Raw genomic sequence first — 23,800 nt, forward strand, 5'->3', positions numbered from 1 at the left:
ACCCGTACCCGTGCGCTCCGCTGCACCCGTTAGAAATTAATATAAAGTAATTACATAATTAAAATAGGACATTTGATCCAGGGAACATTCGTGTTTGATAGAAGGATAAATCGTTTATTATGTTACTTAATTTAAATTGTATTTATAAAATTAAAATGCGATCATTTTGATCAGAGACCACTCATTTGGTCATAAAATTTATTTTAGGAAATACAGGAAACGAATATACAGAATAGCCTATCAAGTTTTCTGTGCATAAGAATCTATTTTAATCTTACCTGCCCTCGATTCACTCAGAAGTTACTGTAATAACATTATAGCATTATGTCCATCTAGAGAAACTACACTTTCCAATGGTGAATTAATAATTAATTATACAAATCGGTTAATTTAGCTTCCGATATTATTTCATACAAACACAGAAACATTCTCTATAGCCTATGTTTCATAGTTTTGGATTGTTGTTGTTCAAGGCCCCTTATAGAGGAAGTCATTTGTTTTTTATTTCATTACACCGCCTTAGGTGGTGTTGTCATTGTAATATTGAAACTCATTTATCTCATTAAATATCAGTCCTATCAAAATTTTGCATAGAATAAAAATTATCGGAAATTATTTTTTAAAGAAACTTTTGTTGTGTAATATTTTTCATGAAAATTAATAATAAGAAAGATATTTCGATTTATTTAATTCAAGCTCCCTTATAACCCCCCTTTTAAATAAAATATTTTGAATGCCATATAGCCTCAATTCTAAATTACAACGAACTTAATTTATATTCCAATTTTCATATAAATCGGTTCAGCCATTATCGCGTGAAAAAGTAACAAACATCCAGACAGACAGACAGAGACAGACAGACAAACAAAAATGTCAAAAAAGCTATTTTCGGTTTCAGGGCGGTTAATTATACATGTTAGGACCAATTATTTTTGGAAAGTCGAAAATTACAAGAAAAATTACGGCTACAGATTTATTATCAGTATATATGATAATAATAATAATAATAATGATAATAATAATAATAATAATAATAATGTTGTGTATGTTTATATTAAAGTTCACGAGCTATTCATTTCAAGTACCGGTATTAAAAATCTATGCGCCTTCCCGCTTGTTTACAACACAAACATGCATTCCCTTAATACCAATAGAATAAGCAGGACCAGTATAATATTTGTACTCACCAGATTCCGCAGCAACGCATGTTGCTAGGATACAGATGGCAGCTGTCAGAACCACAAGCCGTGTCATTGTACTGCTTGATTCGACCTGCCTTGTTCACAGCCACCTTTCCACTGCCAACACCGAGCTCGCGAATCGACTCGAATAGCTGCCCTGACGTCAGTCAGCTAGACGTAGAAAAAGACGTTCGACGGTAATATACTGTTCGCTGTGGGCATGCGCAGCTCATTTCCTGTCCTCGGCCATCAAGACTTATCACCTGATACAAACAGACGAGGCTGAATTGACTGATACTAGAGTTGCATAAAAAAACATGTGTGGGTTAGTAATTTAACCGGACTCATAATTTATAGTAGGTATTTAGTCTATGCTTAAACTGACCAGATTTTTCATTGATCAAAGGAGGACACCCTTAGTTGTGCACATGAAATAAAATGTGTTGGCATAATTACGGCATTAGAAGTATCGTAAAATGGGGTAACTTTGCACCTGCTGGGGTAACTTTGCACCTGCAGGGGTAACTTTGCACCTGCAGGGGTAACTTTGCACCATCTATGAAATAGTAATATGCGTTACAAGAGCGGTATGTTGAAGTTTTCATGTTCGAGGAAAAGTTTGAAAAAGCGAAACGTAGTTGAGCTTTTTTTAATTTCCGAGAATTGAAAGAAAACATACCGCTCGTGTATCGTACATTATTTTGTGCGAAGATCGTTTATTACATACCTGAAAGACGAATTTCTAATTAGTTGCAATGAAATCTCCATCTTGGTTTCTGTTCAATGACGGCAAAGTAGCAAAACAAAAATATCTATCTTCAACAATGTTGTTTTAAAATGTTTTCTGTGTTTACTATACTCCAGCAGGCCGTGATATACGTCTGTCTTTGCCCCCCCCCCCAGTCTATAAATGCGAACTTAAAACAAACGGTAAGGTTGTGTAATGATTTATTTTTCATTTTAATATTTTAACAATATTATTTATATAACATATTGCAGCAATAACATCGGCATCTGGAATCTTGTTGATTTTTTCACGGCTTCCTTAATGTTACTTGCATCACGAATGCAATAACTTTAGTGGAGTTGTAGAGTTTACTTAATTTTTGCAAATATTTAAAAACAATAATTAAAAGTGCAATTTAGGTGAAATTGCAGTGGTAAGTTTCCAATTTATAATTATTACTATATTGAACGTCTCTAAAAATAATATGCTAAAAGCCTAAAGCAGTAAAATGAATATGTCACTTAAGCGGTAAGAAGAGGGAAATTATTATGTGTGTTAGGTTGGGAATACTGAATGTGGAATTTTACACTTTCCGCGGATTGGTTTTGTGCGGAAACCAAGCAAATACGCACGATCTCGCACAAAACTTTTTATATAGGTCTAGGGGTGTTTACATGAATCAAATTTATCTGTTCACCACTTCCCCCAATAGATGGCATATGTGTACAGTATTTTTCCACTGTTTGTGGTCACAGAATTTGTTTATGGTATTTGTATACCTTAACAACAGAACGTGTGCATAATTTTATTGAAATATACTGTAGATCAAATTAATTATCTTTCATCACAGACGGTGTGCACAATCTCAAGATAAGTTATACGTGTATCTGTTCCTTATCCATTTAGACTTTCTAGTTTCGTTTGTGCAGCTGTTTTGTCGGCAAATGGTGTTACAGAATAATTTTCTAATCAAGGTGAATTTGAGGCTAAATTGAAGTTACTTTGCACAATAACATAAACGAAGATTTTTTTAAAATTTTTATTACATTATTTTGATTTGAGGACCTTCCATGAAGTTTAAAATCGCTTACTGTCATTCACACTTTGTATTATATCTAAATTACTTGAATTTATTTTTCTTTTTATTACATATTAAAGTTATACATGGTCTCTCACTGCCAAACTTGGTAACAATCTCCAAATATACCCAAAGAAAATGCTGAGAAGGATACTAGGCTTATCACTGAGGGACAGAGTTCCAAACGAAGTTCTCCAAAAGATGTCAGCAATTGAAGATCCAGCACTGCAAGCCACCAACACCAAATGAAGTGGGGAGGCCACGTTGCAAGACTTAAGGCCCATTCACAACGAAAATTAAACATAATCGTAACATAAACATAGAAGTTTGCGCCCAGACTACCAAATGGGATCATTCACAATGATTCACATAAGCATTGACATAAATATTACCGTAAGACGTTAACATGAAAGTTTGCAAACTCCAAACTTTCATGCTTATGCTTACATGATTTGTAAACAGAACACAATCGTGGAGCGCTGAAGTAAACGACAGGATATGAGGAAATGGCGTCGTTGTTATGTTTCCATGGTTACCAAGTATGTTTGCTGTTATGTTTATGTTCCCATCGTGAATGATGGTATGACTTCTTGATTTTACCGTAACGTTTATATTCTTAAGTTAACGCTTACGTTATGTTTAATTTTCAGAAAGTCACACTATGTGACCCACGCATTGGCAAGAGATCACTCGGAAGACCAAGAAGAAGATGGGTCGACCTCTTCAGTGAACGTGTAGTAAGCCATTGGTCAAGCAGAGCAAGAAATAGGAAAGACTGGAAAAACTTAAGTAGACGAGTGAACGTGAATAAAAAGGGTGCGACAGAGACAAGTTAAGTGAACAATATCGAAACAGTGCAGAATGTGAACCAAGCGTACAATTCCAAGCATGCTAACATTTCTTATGCGGAGTAGCTCACCGCGTGAGACAAATAGAGCTCTCCCTCTATAGGAGGAGGCCTTTGCCCTCAACGGGACATTTTAGGGTAATCATTTCATTTCATTATTTCATTAAAGTCATGCCGAGAATATATAAATGCCCTCTTGGTGCCAGATCTGATGGAAACTACTCAGAAGATGAGTTGCAAGAGTATCTTCACGCAGTGAGAAGCGGAATAGTGCCTAGAGATCAGCAGAAGCACATTTCAAAATTCCCAGAAAAACCATAAACCAGTCTTGCGATGGTGACTAATTTTTGCGGGCGAGAGCTATTTCATGCCCGCTGCGCGCGCGGAACTCTTTTACCTGTAAACATTGCTGAAGGATGTACAGATCATGACGGAACAAAAGTACTTAAAGCTTTCAAGGAAGAGTGGAAGATACAATATTTATGCTTCGAACATGGTGATGAAGTCCAGTGTTTGTTGTGTAAAAAAATGCCATTTGCATAAAAAGCAACATAAAACGGCATTATGAGACGCAACATGAAAAAATATAGGCATTATTCAGGAGAAGAGAGAAATAAATTCATTTCGGAATTGACATCGAAGGTAAATTAATTTACATTTGTGTCAGTAGATTGTATCTAGATTCCTTCTATTTCTTTATTTTAAATGTATTATTGATGTTTTATTTGTTGCTTGTTTCTGGATATTTACTTTTATTAGACTACGTGTTTCTTTAATTTAGAAATAATATTTATCTTTGATTGCACTTTAACTTATACTATTACTAAACTCAAAATGCTAATTCACTTATATTCCAATAACTATTTTCAGGATTTTTATCAAATATGAACTAAACATTTTGAAAACTTTGATGCAAGGAGCTTTTTTAGTAACGTCAATATAAAATATACTTAAAAATATAATTTCAAAACTATTAGACCCAATTGTACAAAATTTTGTACAGATGATATTATTATAGATCTGTTTATATAGTTTAAATTTCACAAATTTTGGCCGAAATTGTGGAAGTTTTAAAAGTCATACATATCCCCTTAAATGATTGACCCCAAAAATTACGATGGCTCTCTCAATATCTTAATTTAATCAATTTGTTTTTCGTGTTACATGCATCTCACAATCACACAATCAATATACTCTATTTCAATCAATATTGTCATTATTATTTTTTCAACAAATACTCAAAAGTACTTAGAGATCACACACGTCGAGCAGGTAGACCCTAATAGTTTCTCCTAACCAATGAAGTGAAGTATTTACATAATAAATAATTGCTTTTAACAATAAAATGGTTTACATACAATTAACTTTTCCTATTTCTCTTTTTGTTCCTAAAAATCCTTCCCTTACCGTTTTTTTTATATATGTAGCATACATGTATATTAAATAATTGAGTAATTAGCCCTATTACATAGCCAGAAATTTAGTAACGCAAGTTATTGTAATAATTGCTGCCTTTATTCGCTGCATGTGCATGTACATCCCTGTTGTCTACGTTACAGTGAATGCGCTAAGCGCTCGTGATCAAGGTCGAGCTCTTCTACCATGATTGGGAGCTAATATCGTCTCATTCCTGCCATAAACTATTAATTGGAATACAAACACTCCAAGAAACCAGGTAGACGAACAGTTTATTTTGATGCATCAAGAAAATTCGTTTGTTGCCCGTACCATGCAAATGAGTAACTTCGGGTTCGCAATTGTTACATTCTAGGCCTACGTGACGTATATTGAAAAGCTTACCTGCAAGGCAGGAGGAGGACTGTTAAGCAGTTCAAGAAAAATTTATCGGGCAGTGATTGGGTAAAGTACTTTATGAAAAGGCATAGGACTCTGACAGTTCGCTTTGGCCCACATGTAATCCTGTGCTTCTACAACAAGATAACACTCTTGGAAGACTTACACCAAAGCTTAGCAACAAAAGCAATGAAAAACTTGAAATCAGAATTATTGCAAAATCACTGCTTACGTTCATGAAAGCGAGGGTTCTATTTCCTTAACATCTGCTTCGGCATTACCATCATCTTCAACATCAACTGTTCCTAGTAACAACACAAAACAAATGAAGAAAAAACAGTTGAACAGCCTGACCAGCGAATAGGGATTATAAAAAATGGACACTGAGCGAACTTTCCTGTGTTTTGTTTCTCTGTGCGCCAACAGGCACATTCCCACCAAAATGTGTATGTATCAAAACTAGGAACTTATAACCCTCAGTACTACACAAGACATCGTACACCTTTGTTCCTCTTCTCATAGTTATCTGTCAAATTTGTTTTCACGCTGTTCATCCTGGTTATGACGGGAGTGCAGCATCATAAATGAACTACCTCTCAGCAATAAGTAAAAGTAATTAGGAACAGTCGGGAGATCACCCAAGATTTCGATACTGTATCCAAAAGTTGACGAATTTAACAAAAAAAAAAAAAATGTGCGCCAGCGTTTAGTTCTACTTTCAAGCGCTAGAGGTTAGTGTAATCGAGCATACGCTAAGATAATAATAGAGTATAGAGTTGAGACACAGGATCCAAACATCGCCTACCTTATTACATAATCCAGTAACGCTTTGCTTCAAATAAATTCAAGTTAACAGCTTTTCCTTATTTCTCAATGACGAACTAGTAGTAATAATAATTTTTTATATTTATGTATAAATTGATTCGTTCGTTCATTCATTTATTTATTTGTTGATTAGTTCGTTCGTTTATTTATTTATTTACTTATTTATTTATTTATTTTCGTTCATTTATTTATTTATTTATTTACTTTCGTTCATTTATTTATTTATTTGTTGGTTCGTTCGTTTATTTACTTATTTATTTATTTACGTTTATTTATTTATTTACTTATTTTCGTTTATTTATTTATTTATTTATATTCGTTCATTTATTTATTTATTTATTTTCGTTCATTTCTTTATTTATTTGTTGGTTCGTTCGTTTATTTATTTATTTATTTTCGTTCATTTATTTATTTATTTGTTGGTTCGTTCGTTTATTTACTTATTTATTTATTTGTTTTCGTTTATTTATTTATTTATTTATTTTCGTTCATTTATTTATTTATTTGTTGGTTCGTTCATTTACTTATTTATTTATTTATTTTCGTTCATTTATTTATTTATTTATTTGTTGGTTCGTTCGTTTATTTACTTATTTATTTATTTATTTATTTACTTATTTATTTATTTATTTATTTATTTATTTATTTTCGTTTATTTATTTATTTTCGTTCATTTATTTATTTATTTATTTTCGTTCATTTATTTATTTATTTATTTTCATTTATTTATTTATTTATTTTCGTTTATTTATTTATTTGTTGGTTCGTTCGTTTATTTATTTATTTATTTATTTATTTTCGTTCATTTATTTATTTATTTATTTGTTGGTTCGTTCATTTACTTATTTATTTATTTATTTATTTATTTATTTATTTATTTATTTATTTTCGTTTATTTATTTATTTATTTTCGTTTATTTATTTATTTATTTTCGTTTATTTATTTATTTATTTATTTATTTATTTACGTTCATTTATTTATTTATTTATTTGTTGGTTCGTTCGTTTATTTATTTATTTATTTATTTATTTATTTATTTATTTACTTATTTATTTATTTATTTATTTAATGAAAAGCTACGAAGTACCATGGTTATGCAATTTGCCTACCCTCGAGTAGGCTAATGACTACTAGTAATACGACCTAGTAATACTGTAGAAATAAACTCAATATACTTATTTTGCCATTTTAGATAACAGGGACCTATTTTTACCGAAACCTTGTTCGATCGAACTTGTTAAACCTGACTCCTTTCCTGTCCCTTGGAATTCGAATTAATGAGGGTCTACTGTAGTTGAATTCCATGGCAAAGAGTTCATCAAAAATGCAGGAAACAAAATCATCTCGTCTATTGAAGCAATAATTATGCGTTTTATTGTGATGGAAAATAGATATCGTGGCACTCGAAAAAGATAATCGACTACTTATATACGAAAAACATTACCTATATTACTGAATAAAAGATCATAGTGGAACAAAAGATAGATCTAATGATATTACTTATTGATGGATGTATTCACATACACAGTGCGGCAAATAAAACGAGACTTATTGTAAAAGTTGATTCCATGTACTTACGAACAATTTGAATATTGTTTATTTAAATCAGTTTCCTAATGCAATTACACATTGCACGCAAAATTCATGAAGCAATTATTGGAAGCAATGGAGGGAAGGCCGTGTCTGTGATTCTGCCCACTGCTCTCGTTGCAGAATATCTGAGCTCGACAGCCAAGGCCAACCAGCCAACTGCTGGATTCACGTCTACATATCTCAGCAGAGGTGAACGATCATCTGATCAATACAGACGCATCGTGTGATTAGCACGTCCACCAGCCGTTCTATGTTCTAGCTCTACTCTGAATGAATTACATGCTCTAACCAATGATATTCTATCACAGATGGCTTTATGGTTTGAATCTAATGGTTTTTTTACTTAATCAAGAAAATACTATCAACATAACTTTTACCTTAAATCATGTAATAAAAAAGGACAGCATACAAAACTATACCAAATTTCTAGGACTTTTTATAGACTCCAGTTTAACATGGGAAAAACATATCGAATATATATGCACAAAATTATCAAGAGTTATATATTTATTAAAGAAATTAGTGACTTGCGTTTCTCAAAATTATTTAAGATCTGCCTACTTTTCGTTCTTTCAGTCGATAATTAGATATGCCTTAATTTTCTGGGGAAATGGTAGCAAAATTGGGAGTGTCTTGATTTTGCAAAAGAAAGCCATTAGAATTCTATGTCAATCAAACTATCTTGAACATTGTCGACCTCTTTTCAAACAATCACAGATATTAACTGTCATAAATTTATATATATACATATAATATATTATATATAACATATATATATTATATATTATATATATATTATATATATACGACCTAGTCATTTACACTCGACAAAATATAGACAATCACTCATTAATAACCAATATACATAATCATGAAATTAGAAATAGTGAACAAATTAATATTCCATGCTGTAGATTACATAAAACTAGTACAAATTTTTCTGTCATGGGGATGAAATTATATAATAAGCTTCCCAGTCAATATTATGAGTTACCAACCAATAGTTTCAAAGCTAGATTTTTATAATTGGCTTTTAATTAATCCTTTCTACTCTGTAGATGAGTTTCTTAACATAAATTCATACGAAATTGTTTTTTTAATAAATAAAGTTATTTACATTTAGTTACAATGATTACATCAAGAGTGAAGTGTTTTCATTAATTTTAGAGTTTCAAAATGTTTGTGTTTTCATTCTAATTAAACTTTACTCAATTATATGCGTATTTTCAAATGTTTGTTTTTTTCCCTCCCTTCTGTATTGTGACGAAGCCTATCACTGTATGTTTAATGGTTTAATAAATTGAATTGGAATTGGAGTTATAGCTGATTATCAGGACCAGGTGTTCGTTGCTTATCGTACTTACTTACTTACTTACTGGCGTTTAAGGAACCCGGAGGTCCATTGCCGCCCTCTTATAGGCCCGCAATTGGTCCCTATTCTGAGCAAGATTAATCCATTCCCTATCATCATATCCCACCTCCCTCAAATCCATTTTAATATTATCTTCCCATCTACATCTCGGCCTCCCTAAAGGTATTTTTCCCTCCGGCCTCCCAACTAACACTCTATATGCATTTCTGGATTCGCCCATGCCCTGCCCATCTCAAACGTCTGGATTTAATGTTCCTAATTATGTCAGGTGAAGAATACAATGAGTGCAGTTCTGTGTTGTGTAACTTTCTCCATTCTCCTGTAACTTCATCCCTCTTAGCCCCAAATATTTTCCTAAGCACCTTATTCTCAAATACCCTTAATCTCTGTTCCTCTCTCAAAGTGAGAGTCCAAGTTTCACAACCATACAGAACAACCGGTAATATAACTGTTTCATAAATTCTAACTTTCAGATTTTTCGACAGCAGACTGGGTGATAAAAGTTTCTCAACCGAATAATAACAGGCATTTCCCATATTTATTCTGTGTTTAATTTCCTCCCGAGTATCATTTATATTTGTTACTGTTGCTCCCAGATATTTGAACTTCTTCACCTCTTCAAAAGATAAATTTCCAATTTTTATATTTCCATTTCGTACAATATTCTCGTCACGAGACATAATCATATACTTTATCTTTTCGGGATTTACTTACAAACATATCTCTTTACTTGCTTCCAGTAAAATTCCCGTGTTTTCCCTAATCGTTTGTGGATTTTCTCCTAACATATTCACGTCATCCACATAGACAAGCAGCTGATGTAACCCGTTCAATTCCAAACCCTCTCTGTTATCCTGGAGTTTCCTAATGGCATACTCTAGAGCAAAGTTAAAAAGTAAAGGTGATAGTGCATCTCCTTGCTTTAGCCCACAGTGAATTGGAAACGCATCTGACAGAAACTGACCTATACGAACTCTGCTGTACGTTTCACTGAGACACATTTTAATTAATCGAACTAGTTTCTTGGGATTACCAAATTCAATCCGAATATCATATAAAACTTCTTTCTTAACCGAGTCATATGCCTTTTTGAAATCTATGAATAACTGATGCACTCTACCCTTATACTCCCATTTTTTTCTCCATTATCTGTCGAATACAAAATATCTGGTCAATAGTTGATCTATTACGCCTAAAACCACATTGATGATCCCCAATAATTTCATCTACGTATGGAGTTAATCTTCTCAAAAGTAATATTCCTCGAAAGTTACTACAGTTAGTCTTGTCCCCCTTCTTAAAGATAAGTTGCTTATCGTATTTCCCCAAATTCATACGATGATAGGTGAGCACTGGTCCCATACACTGGCTGGAATTTCATGAGAAAATTTCTTTCCCCCGTAAGGACTCGAACCGGAGCGCATTCCGTAACACGAGTCCAGGCATTATATCTTAGACCAGGATGCTACGGCGTGGTGTGGAACTTGAATGATGTCCACGTCATCAAAATACGAACAGTCCTTCAATGATGCTTTGAATTTTGGGAACAGGAAGAAATCACACGATGATAAGTACTGTGGATGCGACAGCAAATACTTTTTTGGCTATATCACGGCTTTGTGTGTTGCCATGCAACAGGAACCAATTGCCTTCGTTTACATACTGACAAATTGTCTGAAAAAAGTATTTAAAATGTCCAGACAACAGGCAGCAGTAAGTATCCGGTCGCTGCATACGAATTCTCTCTGCACAGTTTCCTCGCTATCACACAACATATAATTAGTGTTGCTTCAATTTGTTATCTTTCTTGACGTGAAGAGAATTTGCTCGCTTCCGTTTCACACTTCGTCGCTTTGTTTCGGGGTCATGCAGGAAACGCCATTTTTCTCGTTAGGCGTAACGATCGAGTTCAGGAAGTTAAGTTGTTTTCGAGGGTCTGCAGTGTTCAACATACTTGTTAGAGTTGATTATCACATATTAAGGCCCGTAACACACTTGCAGAGTTTTCGCCAGCGAGAAATATGTTGCGAGAAAATTAAAACATTGATAACATGGATTCAAATGGACGTCCACACACTGGAAGAGATTCTCGCTCAGCTCAGCGAATTTTCTTGATACATTTATCAAAGATGTTTGACATTTATACTCTTTATCACGATTGAATGTAGAAAAAGACATCACAGATGGCGATGAATTGTATTGTTTTTATTTGAAAATGAGGAAAGATGGCTGATTTATTGCAGTCAGAAACTTATCGAACTTGTACGATGTCACCCGTAGGCACGTATGATACAGGGATGAAAACTATAAAAACACGAAACTTAAAGAAGAAATCTGGAGACAAATATCTGATTATCTGAAAATAAATAGGGCTATATTTTATTTTGATGAGATTTAATAGTAGGCTATTAATTAAACATTTGAAATAATGTACCGTAACTATATGTCTTAACTGTTTACATAATTTTAATCAGAACATAGCAAAGAATCCTCTATCATATAATGAATGGCAAGAAAACTGTGGTCCATTCAACCTGAAATAATGCCTAAACCTATCATCATTCAAATCGAAACCAGTGTCCAAAGCTCGCCCCTATTTTAGTAAGATACAATGTGATTTTCAGATATTTCTGGCTTTAATTTTAGGCCTACTTTTTCCTTTCATTAAAAAAATATGTTCATGTAACTCCATTTCCTCATCATCTGAATACTCGGATTCAACATAGCGTTCGTACGTAATTTGTAAAGTACGGCAATATACTTACAGGTTATATATTTAAGTACGACAATATACGTAAATACATAACCTATAATATTTCCCTCAACGAGTCATTGCTATAATCAGAAAAATGATTTCTGCATGAAGGCAGTGCATAGATGATCATAGCGAGGTGTGATCTGTGATAGCGAGAACTCGCCAAGTGTGTGGAGGAAGGCTCTTCGCCTCTTTCTCGCAACACATTTCTCGCTGGCGAAAACTCTGCAAGTGTGTTACAGGCCTAATGAATGTGGAATAAACCACGCAGTGTTTGGCTTTCTCTAAGATAACAGAGAGGGTTTGGAATTGAACGGGTTACATCATCTCGTCTATGCGGATGATGCGAATATGTTAGGAGAAAATCCACAAATGATTCAGGAAAGCACGGCAATTTTACCTGACGCAAGTAAAGCGATAGGTTTGGAAGTAAATCCCGAAAAGACAAAGTATATGATTTTGTCTCGTGACAAGAATATTGTACGAAATGGAAATATAAAAATTGGAAATTTATCCTTCGAAGAAGTGAAAAAATTCAAATATCTTGGAGTAACAGTAACAAATATAAATGACACTTGGGAGGAAATTAAACACAGAATAAATATGGGAAATGCCTGTTATTATTCGGTTGAAAAGCTTTTGTCATCTAGTCTACTCTCAAAAAAATCTTAAAGTTAGAATTTATAAAACAGTTATATTACCGGTTGTTCTATATGGTTGTGAAACTTGGACTCTCACTTTGAGAGAGGAACAGAGATTAAGGGTATTTGAGAAGAAAGTGCTTATGAAAATACTCGTATTTAGGGCTAAGAGGGATGAAGTTACAAGAGAATGGAGAAAGTTACACAACGCAGAACTGCACGCATTGTTTTATTCACCTGACATAATTAGGAATAATAAATCCAGACGTTTGAGATGGGCAGGACATGTAGCACGCATGGGCGAACCCAGAAATACATATATACTGTAGTAATAGTTGGGAGGCCAGAGGGAAAAATACCTTTGGGGAGGCCGAGACGTAGATGAGAGGATAATATTAAAATGGATTTGAGAGAGATGGGATATGATGGTAGAGACTGGATTAATCTTGCAAGGATAAAGACCGATAGCGAGCTTATGTGAGGGCGGCAATGAACCTCTGGGTTCCATAAAAGCCATAAGTAAGTTACGTTAAGTAAGTGTTTACCTTTTTTTTATTAGCCCACAGATCCTCTAAAACAATGCGGAACGCTACACAACGATCGTTGACTTATCCCCCGCACCTTTTCAATGAAGTCTGCAATCGAATCGTTTTTTTCTGGGCAACGATGTTCATCAAACTAAGGCTGATTCACAATAAACCGGGAACGGAAACGACGAGAACGGGAACGGAAATATTGTTAAATGTATTTAAATGTGAGCATTCACGATTAACGAGAAGCTTACCTGATCCCGGAAACGGGAACGTGAAAATTAATTGTGAATGCTCACATTTAAATACATTTATTTTAACATTATTTCCGTTCTCGTTTCCGTTCCCGGTTTATTGTGAACCAGCCTTTATTCTCTTTCGTCGTGTAAAGTATTATGCCAGTAAAACACGTATGCGAGACAATAATTACAGTATCCCCGTAAACTTTCTTTATTGTTCGAAACTTTTCCGTGGAAATTTTGCGCAGTCGAACCCAGCATTTTATTTTCAATTTGACTGGTCAACAAAGTATAACTTTTTTTCTTTCACAAGAACTAAATTAACTGAATCTAAGTGTCTTTGCCAGTGGCGGCTCGTGCCTTTCTTGGATGGGTGTTCACAAAAAAAAAATGAGTAATGAACACACTGATATATTCTCGTATAGCTGAGTCACACGTCAGAGATAAACCAGTTCTAATATGCATGTACCAAATCTATGCATATAAACCAAAATTAAAACCATTAAACAAGAGTAGAGTAAAATTAATTCATAGGACTCGCCTTCACTGCTGTTGTAGATGGTGTTGAAGATCTGGATTTATTTGTAGAGAAACTCCATGCGCCTAGTTTTGAGAGATGCAAACTTATCAATAACTTTATTATTGAAGTCTCTAATGTCGTTAACAAGTTTTTTTTTTTTTCCCCCACTGCCAACATAGCCAATGTACCTACTTAATCGAGCTTCTGTCATGGTGCGGAGGAATGTTTTAATCCTCTTTTAATTTAACACACAATTTCACACACGTCCGTCTCCAAACTTCAAGTGTTACTGTTTCAACTTTCAATACGCACCAATGCAGCTTGTATTTTCCTTACTTTGCTGAACAAAAGACAACAGAATCAGCTCCCGCGCGTAACGGTATTTTGAAAAGAAAGTGTAAAGAGAGAAAACGAGGAAAGAGAGACAAAAGGAACACGATGCCAGACCCAAGAGAGATGGAGCATCTCTGTTTCTCTGTCACTAGCACGTTAAGACCTGTGCGAGCAGAGCTATTGTAACCATTGTAACAAACCAGAAAATATTCTCGCCTCGGGCCATTTCATCCTGCTAGAGAAAAATTGTGCGAGCTGTTGTCAACCTGTCCAATGGAGATTTAAAGACACACGAACGGGACATTCTCTCGAGACGAAAAATGTAGGAACGTCATTACACATTGGAAAGTAATAGATGTAATAATATTAATACAGTAATATGTATGATTAATTATTGTTGGTTTTTAAGGTGTTCACGTGCTCCTGTGCTCATATAGAGGAACCGCCGCTGGTCTTTGCCATGCTGAGTTCAAATATGTTTTCAGAATTTTTTTCACCATGCAGGGTTTTTTTGTGACACACGTTTTAAGTCTTCATAGAATTAGTACTTACATAATGTTAAATGATAAATATACACCTCATTCTGGCTTACAAAAAAGTTTTATATGATGAATTTAGGGCATTTTTTGCCTTTGGGATGTCTCTCTTCATGGTCCAGCAGTAGTCGGCCAGCAAACTGGGACTTTAGTTGCCTTGGCATCTCCATTTCATCGTAGAAATGTACTAATGAAAATGCTCTCCATGTTTACACTGTAAGCACAGTTTAGTATATACAGTCACGAAGCTCAATACGTAGTAAATATGCATGCATCGATAGTTGCTAACCACTAGGATCGCTACTATCGCCTCATCACAGACAATGAGAAATAGTATATGCACAGTCTATTGTTCCTAGTGCCCTCATAACTCGAGCTTCGTGACTATATACTAGAGAACTAGACTGTGCTATAAGCCCCAAAATTTTCCGGAAGAAGCCTAGGTAGGAGTCCAAGAACTGAATTTTTAAAGACATGTTGCTTTGTATGAATTCACAAGATCACTATTTCATAGTAGTTCCTTTTTGTGACTTCTGAGAAAACCACAACAGATATAGCAAACTTACTAGGCGTTTGGTCAGTACCTGAGACTCGTTCGTTCTGTTAATCTATCACAAAATATTTCAATATCCGGTAATTTCATCAATAGGCCTATACAATTTTGTTATTCTAGATTTAATTTGTAATTCAGTAAATACAAAAAAAAAATTATTTGTTCTTAACTCCCATAATGAATTGCCTAGCTTTCATTAATCAGGTAATCTTTTCGTGCCGCTACTTTGATTTTTAATGTAATTTTAAATTTAATATTAATTGTAATTTTATTCTTCATATTGTAGTTATAATCTCCTGATAGAGAGGCAGAAAAGGTGTAATGGCCTTAACTCTACCAGGTTAAAAAAAAATCTAAATTATGGTTTATTTAGCGACGCTCGCAACTGCCGAGGTTATATCAGCGTCGCCGGTGTGCCGGAATTTTGTCTCGCAGGAGTTCTTTAAGTACACTTAAATGCCATCGACCTGGGTCAGGATCGAACCCGCAATATCGAGCACAGAAAGCCAGCGCTATACCGACTGCGCTACCAGGCCGACACCAGGTTAAATAAAAAAATACTAAACAAAGGAGCTTCGGTTCTTCAGAAAGATACTCGGCAAACATAATCCGAACATAAGGCCTCTTAGCGATTTTCAATGGACTCGGTTATTTTAGTTTACATGCTTCACTTCTATGTATTGTTGGATGCCTATGGAGTAGGGCGAAGTTTGCAGTAACTTGATATCCCCTCTAATGTTCGAACAATAGCACAACACTAATTCCGACTAACAAATGCTTTACGAAATGAAGCGTAATTTGGAGTGTGAAATGATCGACGAAGACATGTTTGAAGTACAATCCAATCTTAAAACAGTTAACTTACTGAAACAGCGTTACAGCTTTTCTTGTTTAAGTTTGTGTGGAAAAGATATGCCACGTCCTATCCTTCACTAGCAACATTAAGTATCAATTGTGTTTATACAGAGTGATTCACGAGGAAAGGTAAGAAATTTAGGATGCGATATCTTCGGACATTTTGAGTGAAAAAGTTCATATGAACATAGGTCCGTTTTCGAACGATGGCGGAGCTAGATGCATTTTTTTGGTAAAACGTCTCGCCCCAATGTGAATCAGACGTTACCATATGCTGTTGACGTGAGGAAGCGTGAGACAAGGTCAAGGTCGCAATGAATGACGTAACATTGGAATCTGCATTGTGAACGATGTAGATAAGAGGAAGAAACCGGGTGGTGGGGCATTACAAATGTCCAATCGCCTGCCCTTGTCTCATGTAATGACACAGAACCCGCAGATAACACAAATAGCCTGCACTATCATCAATTCACAGCAGTCCAGTCAGCTACCTACAGTACAGTAGTTATACAGGTACAGTTATCGGAAATGTTAAGTTGTTTTTCAAGATGCCTTATAAATTTTCGACTACAGAATACGCCGATATTGTGTATGTTTATGGTTTGTGCGATGGAAGTTCCTTGCGTGCCGTCGCTGAATATGAACGACGCTTTCCGAACAGAAGGGTACCATATCGAAGAGTACTGAGTACTTAGTACTTACTGTCTATGGATGGGGTTGGATGAAAGACTTGATATAGCAAAGGAAGGGGGAAACGAGAGAGGCGCGTTACCTGGTTGTGGAGTGTGAGATGGTCTCTCTCTCTCTCTCTCTCGTAACATTAGTTTCCTCCGCTCTATCCATCTTCTTCTTGTATTGTAATAGAAACTGTTCTGTGATAATACAATTCAAACTGACTGCTTAAATTAAATGATTTAAGTGTTGTATACTGCTGACTCTGAGTTGATCTGATAATTACAGGAGCAGAAATAGATCCAACAAAAGCCCATAAAAAACGCCAGTATTTATTTATTTTTATCTAGTACAGATATAATTTCAGCCTCTTATTGCATTTACGAACTTCTGTGAATTGAACAAGAATCAAGAAAATAAAGGTATGATAAAATTGTAGCTCATTTTAATAATGTATTGTCTCTATTCTATGTTTCATGAAGAACTACTACAGTAGAATTCCTCGTATCTGGCAACTGTGGGACAAAGCAGTGCCGGATAACTGATTTTGCCAGATAATTGGAAAATACGTTTATGGGTTATATAAAGACACATTGTATTGCACAAACCTTTTTTTCCATGTTGAAATTTAGTAATTTTCATATAGATATTTAAAAATTTTGTTTTGAAATACGTGCAATGTTTATTTTCAGTACTGAATACAGTAATGTACATTCATCAGTTCATAATTATTGTAATACATAATAGCGTAAAAAAATACTAAGTTTTCGTAACCTTATGACAATTTTAAATAGCAGTCATGTGACTCATGTGACGTGAAAAGCAGTGTAGCCAACGTCGCAAATATGAAGACGAAGAAGTAGTGCTCGATTATTTGAGTGTAAGAACATTTCGTGGAATCCACTGTGTAACAGCAGTGCTTTGCCATGATACTATCCATCACTTAAATGAAATTTTTGTGAGCTATAGGAACAGAGAAAATCACACTTTCCTATTTAGACTCATCCAAAACCCCTTTTAAATGGGTGAGTTCAAGTAATAAATTTAAAGATATCGTCTCTATCCATTGTTTGCAAGGTTCAAGTGCTAGCTTACTGATGCTACCCAATATACTCCAGGGACAAAACAGGTTTTTTTTTTTGTCTATGTTTTCACGCATGAACAATGTAACGAGTAAACACAATATGTGGCATGTGCCATCCATGAAAACCACTCACATCTTTGTCCGACTCTTCCCTTTTGCATGAAAGAATTTTTTTTTTTGCCTAGCCAAAAATGCCGTTGTTTTGGTATTGCCGGTTATTTGGGTGCCGGATACGAGGGATTTTACTGTAGCAGCAAACATGTAATGTTCTTTTAATGATAAAGTTTCCATACGGATTGTTATTTTGTAAGTGTTTACATATAATTCAAAGTTCACTTAGTTATGTAAGCACTCTATCCATTGCAACACAATAAAAATGCAAATACTCTATGTTAAAATTGTCATTAATGCTGAAACAAATTGAAGTCATTTTCAAATACCTTTTACCATTAAGGAGAATACCTACGAGATATTTTTGTCAGTTATAGAAATATCAATAGTTTTTTTAATTACATTTATTTTGAAAATCATCTTAAAATTTCATCACAAAATGGTACAGAAACTAAATATACTGTACATATCTAAATATATGGAATAATATATCGCTATTTATTACAAAATCAGGTCACGGTGCAAAGGCCACTGCATAATTGCAATCAGTATTACAAGAGTCGTAATATTTGTCTCCATAAATTGTACATCACATTTTTAATACAACAGAAGTAATGCACCTTAAAAACATAAGTCGGCGGGAAACTGGCTTATGGTACATTCCTGGTTTCTTGACGAAAATGCCTACGAGCCTGATTTCTTGACGAAACTGTACATCTAAGAGAAGTTATGAAAGGAAACAAGAACACCAGGCTCAAAACATAATGCAGAGACCTTGTAAGTTAAAAGTATATACATTACAGGGTGAAGTGTTGCAACAGTTAATGGTAAACACTCAACACACATCAAGTGCTACAACTAATCTTACTTCTTAATTTCATTTTGTTGAAGTTTTGACCGATAAGCAAAGTACAATAGGTTAGGATTAAATGGGTCCGTCTAATGCTTATCCATTAATATTGCATTGATATATTACAATTTATTGATCATGAACGTTTTCGGCACATGTATGTGCCATCTTCAGATGTTAAAAGTTAGTCTAAATACATACTTGATAATGTCATAATGGTAAAACATAAGTAACAGCGACATAACCGTTATATACTATTCAAATGACCTTATGATTACAATGCTCACACCGTTATTAATTACACACTATCCCTTCATACTGAATTAAGCACACATACTAAATAAACACAATTAAAACATAGGTTAAAACCATTAGCTTTGGCAATAGCAGGTAATGCTTGATAGATTAAAATGAATGTCTTAATGTCACTCACTTAACTGCATTGTGAATACCACGTTAAGATAATTAAATCTGATCAGAATAACTTACAACGTTCCAATATTTCACGTGTTCACAGTATGCTTGGCTATTCTGAAACTCGAGAAGTGACAACATGAAATTGTTAAAACTCAACATTGTAAGCTGATACCAGACAATAACATCACTGCATTCAAACTGCTAACAATGGAGGAAACCACACTACGTAAGCACCACATACGCTGAGATTAATTGTTTCATATGTAAATAAGTGATTAATATTATGACATTTATTTGTCAATTTTATCGAACACCACCAGCCAGTATGTCAAAGCTCATAGTTTTAACCAGTTTTAGTTATTCTGATCAGATTTAATTACCTTAACGTGGTATTCACAATGCAATTAAGTGATTGACATTAAGACATTCATTTTAATCCATCAAGCATTACCTGCTATTCCCAAAGCTAATGGTTTTAACCTATGTTTTAATTCTGTTTATTTAGTATGTGTGCTTAATTCAGTATGAAAGGATAGTGTGTAATTAATAACGGTGTGAGCATTGTAATCATAAAGTCATTTGAATAGTATATAACGGTTATGTCGCTGTTACTTATGTTTTACCATTATGACATTATCAAGTATGTATTTAGACTAACTTTTAACATCTGAAGATGGCGCATACATGTGCCGAAAACGTTCATGATCAATAAATTGTAATATATCAATGCAATATTAATGGATAAGCATTAGACGGGCCCATTTAATCCTAACCTATTAATCTTACTTCTTATTTCCTTATTCAATAATGATACCTCGACTGTAAGTTTTAAAGTTAATCATACAAATTTACAGAAATATTATTAATGCATTTCCTGTTACATGGCATGTGTTCAGTACATACGATATGTTATCAATATAACTTTAAAACATGAGATTGAAACAAATCTAATCTATTGCAAGTATTACATAATTTTACTGAAAATGTTTAATACAATATTCCAGCATCAGTGTTCAGTTTGGTGATGATGGTAACACCAGTAACAGTAGTCTGCATGAAACATGTATGTTGTATACATGCAAAGCCCTGCCACAGCTTGCCCTATAATAGTACTCAAAATAATCCAGTTTCAATAATTGAAACCTTTCCACAACTTATATTTGGCCTCTTCAAAGAAGATATACTGTTTAAGGGGAGAGGATGGTATTTTTTGGTGAAAAATGAGTAAATTTTCAAAAAAAAATCTTTAAAATACTCTGTGATATGTGTGGAATGCATAGTATAACATTTTGTGGGTATTTATGCCCTTATCGGATGTTGAGTCGCCATTTTTAAACTTCCTCCGTTACGGGTTTTTAAATCACTCGCCCACTTTTATTGTTGTTTCCGGTAAATTAAATTTTCAAATTAATTTTTTTTTTCTTTAAAATACCCTTTGATATGTGTGGAATGCATTGCATAACATTTTGTGGGTATTTGTGCCCTTATCGGATGTTGAGTCCACATTTTTAAACTTCCTCTGCTATGGATTTTTAAATCACACGCCCACTTTCATCAGTTTCCAGTTACTTCATTTTTTTTGCTACATTGCCAGACAAAAATTGATATAATTTCTGAACTATTAAAGATACATGCATGAAATTTAGAACACACATTCTTTAGACTATTAGGAAACTTTTCTCTGTAACAGAATTTTGTTAATTGATTTCATTTTAAGAATAAGTCCATGTGTTTGCAAGACAGGAAATCAGAAAATTGTTGTTATACTTTAATTGTTTATTTTACAAACGTAATAATAATAATTTATTTATTTAATCTGGCAGAGCTAAGGCCAGTAGGCCTTCTCTTCCGCCCAGCCAGAATCTAATTCTAATTAAATACATCTGCTTACATAGTTATTACATTAATATCTAGACCATAAAACAACATGAAAATAAATAATGAAAATTGGATAACTGTTAGTGTTAGGGACTAATATCAAAATTCTGTTACAGAGAGTTTGTAGAACATGCTTTTGCAAATACATTGCAAAAAACTGTTTGAATCTATCTTTAAAAACGGTTTAGATACATCGGTTTTAGTACAATCCTGCATTGGCTATATTTTTTTTAAATTTGGGCCCGCAAATAATTTTTTTTTTCAAAATATTTTTATTTGGTTGAGTTGCCACAGCTATGAGCTCTCTACATACAAAAAAATTAATATTTTACACCAAATAGGAAAAAAGTTTAAAAAAAATACCATCCTCTTCCCTTAACTCAAAGAAAATTATCAATCAACTTTGGAAGCAACAAACTTTATGGGGATGATTTAATGAGGTCGAATGGAAAAAAAAAAACAATAACATTACTTTACCAAAACTATGGCTGTAACTACCAAAGCTAACCAATATGACTTCATCGCAAGTCTTTGCTCCTTGAAATGAATTTATATTCACTTACTATCTCTATATATATATATATATATATACACACACACTACACTAGTGATGATAATTTTGTGCAGCCCACGACTATGATGAAAAGCAGTGGCATACACAAAATCTTATCGGGGGGGGGGGGGGGCATTATTAAGATTGTTTAGTCCACACCTGTGGAGTAACGGTCAGCGTGTCTGGCCGCAAAACCAGGTGGCCCGGGTTCGAATCCCGGTCGGGGCAAGTTACCTGGTTGAGGTTTTTTCCGGGGTTTTCCCTCAACCCAATACGAGCAAATGCTGGGTAACTTTCGGTGCTGGACCCCGGACTCATTTCACCGGCATTACCACCTTCATATCATTCAGACGCTAAATAACCTAGATGTTGATACAGCGTCGTAAAATAACCCAATAAAATAAAAAAAAAAGATTGTTTAGAAATTACATTATTGATATTTTAAATTGTGTATTATTATTATTTATTATTATTATTATTATTTATTATCAGGTGAGTTGTCACAGAGGAATGTGAAACTGGTTCTGGGAAGAACATTTGTGACATCATCATCACACTGGAACTGCAAAGAAACATTTGCCAATGTGAAATTTTCACTAACCTCACAAGAAGCACTGTGCGACTTTTTGCTAAAAACCTGTAAAATTTAGCTTTGCGGTTGCTTAGACATATCAAAGAACCTCGAATAATAATGTGAAGTTTATATTAAAAATATGAATTATCAAATGCATAAAACATTAAACGAACGTTTCTCAATAAAGAGCCTAAACTCAAACAAAGGAACAGGTGAACACAGTTCTTACAATGGTTTAAAATCGACAATGCACACTATTTAATTGATCTAAATGAAGGGGGGTGGTAAGTCAGTCAGATAGGCTAGCTGTCTCATTGATTTGTTTTATTCATCCTGTGTGATTTTCTTTCTTTTCTTGTTAATTTCTTTCTACTACTATAGATGGTTTTGTATTTTAGTTTTGATTCTTTTCGCTAATTGTGCTTTCTTTATTATTTCATATACTGGTAGACGAGTGTATCCCTGTGTTTGAGGTTTCATTTCCAATTGGAGGATTTGTATTTTGACTGTTGTCATGCTTTCCTGGATCGAGTGTGGCATCAGGATGAGAAATCTGCAGTCGATCATTCGACAGGAAGGATCTGGAGTCGACCATCCGAGAGGGAACTTCGCAGCTGCAATGCGTATCTGATGCGGCATGCTGGGCATCCGTGTATTATGTTTCTTTGTGCAGAAAGCGCCAAGCTGAGGAGAGAATCTAGTTATTCACCGAGACGTATGCTTTATTACATCTTTATCTGGTTTGTAATGGGAGTTGCAGGTTAGATATTTATTATATTTTGAATGAATTTTGTGATCACCTCGTTCACTATTTTTCTATACATTGTATTTTCAGACGTCTTTGTGACGTCATTGAATCATTTACTATTGTCTGTTAAATCTGATTTGTCATGGCAGGCACGTTTAGCGAACGATATGCTTGCTGGGTTATTAGGGATAGTGACTGTAATGGACATATTATACATATGCAGCATATAGAGTGCACTTGGGTTTTAGTGATGTTCTGCAATGTGTGTTCTAGACATGATTTTTAATCAGATAATTTCTATTTCGTCTTGGTGAATTAATTATTGTATATATTAGGGGTCACTTTGGTACCCATAGTGAACGAGAGTGAACAAATTTTTATTCATCGTTCTGTCTCTCTCACTCTTATTCTTTCCCCTCTCTGGCAGTTTGGTTTTCCAGATTAAATTTTGATATTAAGTGTGTTTTCCCCTGCGTGGGTTTGACTCTTTTAGGATGGTATTAGATTTTCTATTTCCCGTGTCAGGATCTTAA

The 23,800-nt window shown here is 34.2% G+C and overlaps 1 protein-coding gene across 1 annotated transcript in view; it reads right to left on the reverse strand.

Moving 5' to 3' along the window:
* LOC138706329 (protein D2-like) overlaps nucleotides 1-1,355 on the reverse strand; it is a 34,001-nt gene extending 32,646 nt beyond the window's left edge. Inside the window, exon 1 of the mRNA XM_069835468.1 lies at nucleotides 1,188-1,355. Coding sequence (XP_069691569.1) covers nucleotides 1,188-1,254 — 67 coding nt within the window. The 5' untranslated portion in view covers nucleotides 1,255-1,355. The remainder of the gene's footprint in view (nucleotides 1-1,187) is intronic.
* Nucleotides 1,356-23,800: the final 22,445 nt, after the last annotated feature.

This window comes from Periplaneta americana, chromosome 1 (genome assembly GCF_040183065.1).
Source record: "Periplaneta americana isolate PAMFEO1 chromosome 1, P.americana_PAMFEO1_priV1, whole genome shotgun sequence".
NCBI classification, from domain to species: Eukaryota; Metazoa; Arthropoda; class Insecta; order Blattodea; family Blattidae; genus Periplaneta; species Periplaneta americana.